Source organism: Aquarana catesbeiana, linkage group LG01 (assembly GCF_042186555.1).
Source record: "Aquarana catesbeiana isolate 2022-GZ linkage group LG01, ASM4218655v1, whole genome shotgun sequence".
Lineage (NCBI taxonomy): Eukaryota > Metazoa > Chordata > Amphibia > Anura > Ranidae > Aquarana > Aquarana catesbeiana.
This window is the reverse complement of record NC_133324.1, coordinates 517,143,454-517,154,439: the sequence shown is the minus strand read 5'-3', so window position 1 is coordinate 517,154,439 and position 10,986 is coordinate 517,143,454. Positions and strand designations below refer to the sequence as shown.

The 10,986-nt window shown below is 40.8% G+C and overlaps 1 protein-coding gene across 1 annotated transcript in view; it reads right to left on the bottom strand.

Annotated features, from left to right (window-relative positions):
• Positions 1–7,969: 7,969 nt before the first annotated feature.
• Positions 7,970–10,986, bottom strand: part of PTBP1 (polypyrimidine tract binding protein 1) — a 42,156-nt gene continuing 39,139 nt past the window's right edge. The window contains exons 14-15 of the mRNA XM_073594050.1: positions 10,350–10,427; positions 7,970–10,252 (exon numbers count right to left, since the gene is read on the bottom strand). Of these exons, the coding sequence (XP_073450151.1) occupies positions 10,120–10,252; positions 10,350–10,427 (211 nt within the window). The 3' untranslated portion in view covers positions 7,970–10,119. The remainder of the gene's footprint in view (positions 10,253–10,349; positions 10,428–10,986) is intronic.

The following is a 10,986-nucleotide window of genomic DNA, read 5'->3' as shown; positions in this document are numbered from 1 at the left end:
TACAGGAACCTTTTTCTAAGTCGGAGCGACTTGCGTCGCTCCCCTTAGAACGGTTCCATAGCACAGAACGGGAGGCGACTAGGTCGCCTGACAAGTCGTCCCTGTGTGAACCAAGGCTGAGGCTCTAGCTCTATACCCTCAAAGCATCTGACCACACCAAGATCAGTGTGATAAGATTTTTCCAAACGGCGCCGTTTATATCCGGCAAAACCGAAGTCATGAAATGCTCGTAGCTTCCGGTTTTAGGCCATAGAGATGATTGGAGCTGTTCTGGTCTCATATTAGCTCTATGGTCAGCTGGTGGAACCACCAACTACATTCTCAGATTCCCTGGTGGGACAGGAGAGCCTGAGAAAACCATGGAAGACTGCAGGGGATTGGGGGAGGGGAGAATCATTGCCTAAGTAGCCGCTAGGATTGCCTTTACATGAAAGCCGACCGCTGGCTGAAAGGAATGAAACCAAGACGATACCCAAACCTGCAGGCATCATTTTGGTATAACCACTCAAAGTCCATCAACATACGTATGTTGCTGGTCCTTGTTGGGCATATATTGTAACATTCTCTTTTCGTTCAGCCCACAGGTTGAAAAAAAAAAAAAAAAAAAAAAAAAAAAAAAGAGAAGTTTGATTGGTGGGTATGCCCACCATAGATTGCCACCCTGTATCCACCCACTTCTAATGATGGGCATACATGCACTTTACTTGTGGTGGTGAAATCACCTCCTACAGCGCTGGAGTCGCTGATTTATGCATCATGAGAGCAAACACTGTTGCTTTCAAGATAAATAAATCAGTGCTGCAGATGAATGGCCCATCTGCAAAGAAAATAATGGTTAACAATAAAACAAAGTATAAAATAATTGCATACCTGCAAAGCAAAAACATAGTAACATATTAGAAAAACAGTTTGAGAATTGAATGGGTGGGACTGCTAACATCCCGAACAGAGAAGAGATATGCAGCAAGCGCTGCCCCCTTGGACTTTTAAGGTAGAAATGGGAGTAACAGTAAGTAAAAGGCAACAAAGTGCCACTTTCGAGTACACAATAAAATTTGTGAACCTAAAACATTAAAATATACAAAGTATACCAATGAACCAATACATAAATTTATATATCAAACCCAAGGCGGATAATCCAGGTACTGCCAAAGTCAAGCTGAGGTCAGTCCGTGAAGATTTATAGCATGTAATCCAACATGTTTCGGGAATTTATTGGTATGCATTTTCCTTCATCAGGGTAGGTTTACATTTGGGTGACCATCTTTATATGAAACATAAGAAAAGTTAATGAGTGTTTGCACTAAAGTACATAAGAGCTATATAGTATTAGGCCAAAAAAAAAAAAAAAAAAATATAAAAACAAAAAAAAGTGTACTTGCATAAAGGGTCCACCAAGAGCGCATGAGAAAATAAAAAATTACAGGGGATCCATGTTGGCTGAGAGTCCGCAAGGACAGCATAGGTGAACAGGCATGCAACCCCAGACTCGCCTGATTCACATACACAAGAAAACACCCTGGATGGCTGCACCAGCAACAAAGTAATGTCTAAAAGGCCAGAGAAAAACGAATTAGTGTTAAGATTAGTACACAGACACAGCCAGTGTGCTGTGACAGCAAACATGGGTATATATTGCCCAGAGTTGCCCGTGTTCAAAAGTACATTACCTTTCACTATGCTGGTGAAAGTGCAGACATCACAGCAGCCATGTTTGAACTGAAACATGCCAGCTGTGTGAGCACCATTTTAAAAAAAAAAAAAAAAAAAAAAAAAGGGAAAAGCATAAGAAGTGAATATCCTATTGTAAATCATGTCTACATGGTAAACAATCCATATTACATACATGTAGTTAAAAAGCTGTACTAAGAGAGATACATCACAATATTCAAAGATTATGGGGTCACTGATATCCCCACAATATCAGAAAGGCACCCGCATAGCTAGGTCTATGGAACCATAGTATAAAGAATATAGCGCAGAGCAGAGAAATTAAGATGTCACTGAACATAGTGTATATGACTTTGAAAAAGGGAGCTATAAATTTAATTCACAGCCCCGAGACAAAGCCTGGAAGAATAGATTTAAAGTTGAATGCCTCATTTAGGCCAGGCGGTGAAGTGTCCTGTAAATTAAATACCCATCTTAACACGCATTGGAGGAGACGTTTATAAAAATTACCACCTCTGGAGTTGAAATGTATGCAATCAAGTGCCAGAAAGTATAACTTGGGGGATGGATTCTGGGTGAACCGATGCCATATGGTGACCAATGGGTACATCAGGGTCTCATTTGCATATAATGGACAAATGTTGGCATATTAGTTTCCAAAATTAATTTATAATCTTTCCAACATAGTAGCACCCACATTCAAAGGCAAGTAGGTATGCTATGCCAGGAGTCCTACAATTTACATATGCTTGGGGTGGAAATGACAGCCCTCCTGTAGGTGACAACACAACTAGAATCATTACTTACTCAACACAGCACAGGTTAGGCGTATTTTGAACAAATACTGGCACTTAACCATGGACTACTTGCCCAGTTTGTTTTGGACTTGCCGGCAAGTCCAAGGGGGCAGCTCTTGCTGCATCTCTAACAATAAAACATTGCAGTTAAGTATAAAATACAGTAAAAGCAGAACTGAGAAAAAAAAAAAAAAAAAAAAAAAAAAAAAAAAAAAACTCGTTTTGGTATATATATATAAAAAAAAGTACACTTTTTGTAACCAACTGTAAAGGTTCCAGGTTCAGGTCTCTAAAAATGCGATGGCATCTTTGGAGACCCTGTGAAAGTGTGCCCTAGGACTGCAATGCTGTACCCTACACTAATGGTAACAACAAACATTCGATGCAGAGATCAGGTTGGTCATGACAGGAGGGACAATAAAAGCGGGTGTCACGCCTGTATCCACGTTTCCTACAGACATCTTTGAGGTGTTCATTGTTGGGGGTACCAGGGAAGACATACAAAAAATGCCTCATGCAACCAGCTCACTGCATTTGCATTGGGAAGTTGGGGCACAGCAGAGTCTGGAAACAGAAGGGCTGTGGCAATCTCTTCCTGGAATTTTAGGAAGGATCCAATTAGTTGTGACGTTTTGCAGAGCACATAGGTATACAGACACTTTGGTAACAGCGTCTGGCTCTAAGGGCAAGTACAACACCATCAACTGGTCGTTGAACCCCTCCCATATTAAAAGGAGGTATTAGTGGACACAGAGGGCCTTCACAACACCAGTCGGCGTTGGAATTTCAACTGTCGTACCTGCGTGAAGGGAGGACAGAACAAAAACATTTTGATTATCCCTTTACTGCAAGCAAATTACTAAATCTCCCTGTCCAAGGTTGGACCTCTACAAGAGGTTGGGGGAAGCCCTGGCAGTTAGATCGCATGGTGCCACATGTGCCAATTCCACGATCAAAAAAGTGACTAAAAAGTGTCACGATGTGCAGTTGTCCACGTAGTACCCCTTTCCAAATATGGGTGACACCAAGTCTCAAAACAATCTTGCCAGTGCACCCCATTTAGTCTGGGCAGGTGGGGGGGGGGCTCCATATGACCATCTTTCCCCTTGTAAACTAAAACTATGTATAGCCTGTTGTCCCATCAGATTATACAACTTGGCCTCATATCTGGCATGCTTGCTGGGGAGATACTGTTTGAAAGGCAAGCAGCTAGATAGAAGAAAAAAAAAAAAAAAAAAAAAAAAAAAAAAAAAAATTGGCGGACCTTCGCTTTAAGTCAGCAGCTACAAATGCTGACTTAAAATACGGACACTTGCCTGCCCAGGGCACCCGCGATTTCGGCACCCGAGGCCAAACCGTCCCTCAGTCTTTGGGTGCTGCCGCCATCTGCGGTAAGGGAATCAGGAAGTGAAGCCTCGCAGCTTCACTTCCTGGTTCCCTACTGCGCATGCGTGAGTCGCACTGTGCAATCCGAATGGTCCCTGCTGTCTCTGGGACCTGTGCATCTCCCAGCAGACAGCGGGGGGGCGGGAAGTGGCGTAGACCCCCTGCGTGAGTCTATGCCCAGAAGTGGGTACAAATACTTGTATTATACAGGTATCTGCACCCCCCTCCCGCTGAAAGGTGCCAAACTTTATCAGGAATAAACAAGGCTGCGAACTGTTGGCTGAAGTGATTTACGAGGGGCCGATCAAATCCAGGGTCACCCCAAGGATGACAGTTGTCGTTGAAGTGCATAAACCGCAAGATCTGCTTGCATCTAGCCCTGGAAGCAAAGAACACGGGCATATGATGAATTGGGTCAGTGAACCAATATGATCACAATTCACTTTAGTAATGCCCATGAGGGATAGGCCCAGACAGGTCTTAGGATTCCTATCTCTGGCAAGGGTCAACTGGGGATTAGCTGCAATTAATTGACCAGCATACAAATTGCTTTGGTTCACAATAGATCTGTAAAGATCTTCCGTGAAAAACCAATAAAAAAATAAACACGACATAAAATCAAACTGTTTTGACCTGAATTCTGACTTGGCCAGTGAAGGGGGGTGGTCACAGGCACTGCAGAAGTGGTAGGCTCCCAATTAGGATTGGAAATTGCAGGGGGAAGGGCACTATGGGCCTGTGTCTTGGTGTCTGTGGGATATTACTTGTGCTAACCAATTGCACCAGCTTGAACTGCATTTATGGGACTCTCCACGTCATCAAGTGTTACTGCAGTACTGGTTTGTCTATGACCATGGTATACTAGGCCACTGGTGCTTGCCAGCTCACCAGGATGAGCAGCACTAGTACTGCGGCGTATGAGAGCCCCTCAGTTGTTGCACCTCAGCAACAGAATGGGGTCTACTACGCCTGGCCTTAGCTCGGACGACGGAGTAGTGGTCCCAGCTATCTGTCAGTGTGACGTTGCGCTCTGGTTTGTATACTAAGCCTGAATCAGACAGTGAGGCTGCTTCCCCTTCGCTCTCATCTGTCATGCTCAGCAACATGTAGGCCTATTTACTAGAGCAGCCTTTTTCAACCAGCGGGCCCAGGAACCCTGGGGTGCCTTCCGATATCTTCAGGGGTGCCTTGGCAAAATGCATATAAAATTGCCCAAAAATTGTATACAAGCCAGCCTTTTAGTTAGACCAAGCCTCAGGTTTTCATTATGCACAATTGCAACCTTCCAGCTGCTGGCTTTGTAACAACCAATAATTTCATCTGTTGATATGGAGGAAGTTGGTCGCCTACACTGCATCCTTGTTTGCGCTCCCCTGCACCTTTCCATTAGCACTGGGGTCACATTACTTGAGTGAGAGGGAAACTGAAGGAGAAGAGAAACATTGGAATACTAGTCCTTACAAGTGTGCAAAGGTGTATTTTCTTTGGAAGAATAAATCACCTCTAATGTTGGGTCTCCTACATGTGTGGATGTTGCTGTGTTATGTAAAACTAGTATAATTTCTTACATTTTATAATGTGGTGCCTCAAGATTAAAATTCGGCACAAAGGGTGCCTTGACTGAACAATGGTTGAAAAAACACTGTACTAGAGTACCTCTGTTTGGACATTTTGGCCTCTAAATTTATAGATACAACTAGTGTGACTCACAGGCAAATAAACCAAACCCAATTGTCAGAGCCCGCTTCAAATCGCTACCAAAAAAGTTAGCGTTCACAGGGAACAGGCGTGACTGAACGCTGCAGTTGTGTTTTGTAAGCAACAGTGATCGATTGATACTGCACTAGGGTGGGCTGGGCAGTGCTAGCAGGTGTCTGGGGTGATCCTGCCAACAGCGTGTTTTTGGGAACACTAAACTACTGGGGACGCTAATCAAAGATATTGATCTGTTCAGACACTACTAGTAAGGGAAGTGTATGGTGTGTGGGTGTTAACGCTACTGGCACTAATCTGACATTGCCTGGGATTGACGCTGATGCTAAAACCTAACTGATGTCACCTGCCAGGTGATCATGGGGTTAAACTTTTATTAGGTAGTATATGGTGGGTGCCCTAATGCTAAAAGAAAAAAAAAAACAAAAAAAAACAAAAAACAAAAACACAACACACAAACACAACTAACCAGTGTGACCCGTGACACCAATACAGTGAACACTGGTGATGGGGTCAAAGTGTTACTGGGGGCAATCAAGGGGTTAAAACCTTTATTCAGTAATATGGTGGTACCTTAACACTATAAAAGACCAATGGTGAAACTAGCATCACCTGTGACACTAATACAGCAATCAGAATAGAGATCTGTATGCTAGATTAGTGACACTGACAGGGTAAAAAGGGTTAACTGGGGGTGATTAAGGTGTTAAACGGGGATACCCTAGACCTATTACTAACTGCCCACAAGTGACATCAGTGCAGTGGAAAATCTGAAAATCACTTAGTGACAGGGAGTGAAGGGGGTTAACGGGGGCCCAACAAGTGTACTGTGTCAGTGCAACTAATGTTTGGATGTCCTCTGGAGCTGAAAAGAATTTTATGAGGGAAGGTGACATCGCTTCCTCTGCCTGTGTTTACATTACACAGGCAGAGGTCTCATTCGCCAGAACCGATCACCAGGTCCAGGCCAGAAAAGATTGGCCTGAAGACTGATCAGTCCTGAAGCTAATCTGCTATTTGCCCAAGAGAGCCAACCTGCCGCAGTATGACGGCAGCTGGCTACTGGTTAACCTTTAATGATGCCCACTAATCCCAAGGTGCACTCTGTGCAAAAAAAAATAAAAATTTGAAGGTCCCTTAAATATAGCTGGGCCCACAACACCAAAGTGGCTGTATTGGGTCAAAGATACATTACAGGACACAAGATCTTTAGTGTTTAAACATGGGTTATATGCAGCTACCATTAGGTGACTGAACCCTGCCAAAGTGAGAAATCTGCAGGGAGATTTACCCATTCCCACTCATGGCTAGCCTCAGTTTTGCAGCAATAGGGAGATCACAGAACAGAGAAGAGGGACTTGTGTACATCTAAGTGGATTGTACAGAGAGAAAAAAAAAAAAAGTTTTAGGTCTCAGTTTTAATACCTGTTCCACTGCTAAGCTTCCATTAAATCCTACTGGAAAACTTTACTCCAATTTATGGTACAGTGGATTATGGCATAAACAGGAAAAAATTCTAATGCATAGTGTGGCAGATGCCATGCAAGCACCCAAAGCCAGAACACCTGGCACTCAGCACAAACTACTGAATAAGCAATACCTCCAGACATCTGTGCTCTACATCAAAAAGAGAAATTAAGTTCAGACACCCCCCCCCCCCCCCCCAAAAGGATGGTAAAAACAAGAGCTGGCAGTGACTCTGCCAAACAAGGTATTCCCAAGCCAGTAGTAAAGTCATTAATTGGCTTAGCAAATATATAAACTATGGAGGAGAAAACAGACTGAGTATACACTAGTTGAGAGATGAGTGCTCACCATAAAGTAGAGCTGCACGGTTACTAGTCAATAGTCATCGCAATCCCCCCCCGTTGCAATCTTGACACAAGGGTTTCACGATTTTGTCTATTCAAATAATTCTCTGCTCTTCTGAAGCCACAGCCATCAAAAGAAAGGAAGAAAAAAACCTGCCAGTCTGCCAAGAATAACAACATTCTTTAGCAGTGCATCTTAAGTATAAACATTGTAACAATTTGTCAATGGAATGGATGTGAGTAAAAGAAGAAATTTTTACCACTTAAACACTAAACCCTTTTCTGACATATGTAGGTTTAAAGTTAAAATATAAGTATATATTTTTTGTAGAGACCCTAGAGAATAAAATGGTGGTTGTTGCAATATTTTGTCACTATTTGCGCAGCAGTCTTTCAAATGCAAAAAAAAAATAAAAAAAAGTAAAGTTAGCCTTTTGTGAAAAATTATGTCCCGAGAAGCATGATTTTTTTATTCTAAGCAAAAAATAGTGATTCTCATTTTGGCCAGAATCGTGCAGCTCTAAAGATGTAAAAGTTACACAAAAGCATGAATTGAAGAAGAAGTCACAAAAGATCAGAAATTAACAGGAGTTAAGAATAAAAGGTGTTTATTATGAGCCCATAACAGATAACTACAACTGAATTGAACACCTACTGAAAAGTATAAAGGTTTCTTATAAAATAGTTTTTAATTTGCCTTTCATACAAACATTTGATTAGAAGTAATGGGTTTTTCATAACTGGTCATCTCAGCACCCTGCAATACTGAAATCTGTCTGAAACATTATCAAAATATACAATTTACCACTAAATAAAAAAGGAACATTGTATTACAGATTTGCACTTGAGTAGATATTGAAAAAGCTAGATATGTACATTAAATGTATACACAGGGTGAAATGAGCCATATATACTGGGAGGTTTTTCAGAATCCTTGCTAGGTTATTACAAGAAATGCAGCTTCAGCATACATTGTATATCTTAACTGGTTGCGGACCTGTAGTAATTCAAATAGATTTCCATGTAGGACACCAGCAGCAAAACATGATTTTTCCAAACAATTGCCTAAAATTACATATCCATTGATCTTAAAGCTCATTCTGGCCATTTTACTTTAAGGCTTTTTATAGCCTTAAATTTGTCAAGACCTATTTTTAATGAGCCTTTTACAACCCAAGCTGGATTTGTGACCCTTTCAAATTTTGCTTTATCATACAATCACATCGCCCACAGCAACTGCAAATGTTCTGTAATGCCAAGTGATAAGGCACAGGAACAGATGTTAGACTAAAAAAGGACAGACATTTAATATGCAGTGCTTTAATAGTAAAGCAATATAAAACCAGGCACCTGAGGGACAACAATGAAGGCACTAAAGACAGTACACAAGGAATTTCAGCCTTTAACAACTCATAGGCAGAGTGTGCTGAAGTCAGTCTGCAAATATGGAATTCAGAAATTCCAGATATACTAAATTTTTGTTTTGATGCGATTGTCACAAGTTTCAGAGCAAACGTCCACATTAGAGAGTTCTCAAATGATTCTTAAAAGTCAGTTTGGAGATCTCACAGCCAACAATTTCCATCCCAGTGAATCATGTATATGAACCAGAGGCACTTTAGAAAACTTGCAGCTAAACTGTGCTAAGGTGATGTCAATCAATTCAAGGTCTGTAGCTAATAGAAAGCCAAACCTTAAAAAGTTATAGCTTTTACTGGTAACCCTTTGCGCATCACTTAGGCTTTGACACACCAAAGGTTAAGTGCTACGAACTGCAAGTTTTGTTTAATGCAGATAAAGCATCAAATAAGGCATAACAGAAGGCCAGACAAGTATTAAGACTGTATGCAAGAACATGCAAGTTTCATTTGGTCCTCAATATTTTGAAGCTTGTACAGCATTGCTTTTACTTGTGAACATTAAGGCATGTGGGGGTAAATGAATACACTGAAATCAAAATCTACACAACTGTGTAATTAAAGGATAAAGCAAGTATCTTTCTTGCTACTTCTAACGCCTGATCTTAATCAGGCTCAAAAGAAAAAAAAAAAAAAAAAGTATACAAGGAATTAGCTAATGTTAAGGTGCCATGGTCCCAGAAAAATTTGGTCAGTAAATTAGTATAGATAAGGGATTGCTGTGGTTTACAGTCCAGACAATACTTGAACACTTGCTCAGCTTTGGATAAAACATCCAAGAACCTGAAAGTGGGCGAACATCAGAAAGTTCAGATTGTAAGGCACAGAGCAATAGCTGGTCAGCACATTGTGACTCAAGGTTGGACCACAAAACATATGCAGAGTGTTCAGCTGATAGGAACTGTTCCCATTGGTCACATGTGCAAAACATACTGCAGTCATTACATAAATCTAGTAATCAAACTAGAATTACAGCTGGCCCTTCAAATCCAGGTAAAAACAAAAAAAACAAAAAACAAAAAAAACAAAAAAAAAAAAAGCCAGGGCCTGCATGTCAACATTTGGTCCTAACAAAAAACTGCCCAAAACTCAGTAATAAGTAGAGTTCATTTAAGGGTACTGTGGAAATACACACAAATGAATACCCTCAATATAGATCACTAACAATGAAAGCCTTGAAAACATTAAAAAAAAAAAAAGTTAAAAATCTGGGATGCAAGGACACTTGAACGCTGCAAGTAAAGTGGCTTATATCTGGAATGATGGAAGTGAGCCCTTGAGAGACATAACAAAGGCTGGTAGTCCTTTTCTTTACTCCCCAAATCAGATGGTGGACTTTGAGAAGGAAACTCTCAGGTGATGGCTCTCTCCCATATCATGGTTGTGAAGTTCAATGAGAGATTCTATAGCCTCTTCAACAGATCCCATTTGAATAAGAGCCATTTTCCGATCTTTCCTAAAGGAGGAAAAAAAAATAAAAGACTTTAAACAATGCCCCAAGTAAAAGATTTTTTTTTTTTTTTTTTTGTGGAGAAAAATTTAATCACACTTACTGGAAGAACTTAAAGCCTTTCACGGTGCATCCATTCTGTGAGAAAAGCTGCTTTATATCCTCTTCGCTTACAGCAGGCCTTCAAAAGTAAAGATTTTAATTACTCAAAAGAACATTTTGAAGGTACCATAAAAATAAGCTACTAAACTTTCAAATTTACCAAAATTTGGTAGCATGCAAACCCCCTCCCCCATGACTAGGGATTTGTCTCCTGGTGATCAGCATTATTCATGCTCTGCATTAAAAGCTTACTGTATGGAAAACCATTCTGCAATTTCTAACAACGTTTGGGGGCTTTATGTATTTGGTCATGGTCTAGGCTTCTTGTGCAGAATAGCACCAGCATACTATGTCTTGCTAGTTAGAATTTCTACACGTAAACTTGCTGGGATCAAGGAAGAATATACATTATATAAAAAAAAAAAAAAAAATTTTTAAAAACCCCCACACCTAACAGTCCTGCCACAAAGTTAAATTTTCACTGTTAATAGTTCAGTGCTAAAAGGTTTCCAGGAACCCCAAACCAATGCTATACTACACAAGCTGAAAAATGACAAGCTTACATGCCAGGTGGAGCACTTCCCACATTTATTCAAATGGAAGCATCAGACAATATTTTCTATTTGTTTACTAAAGTT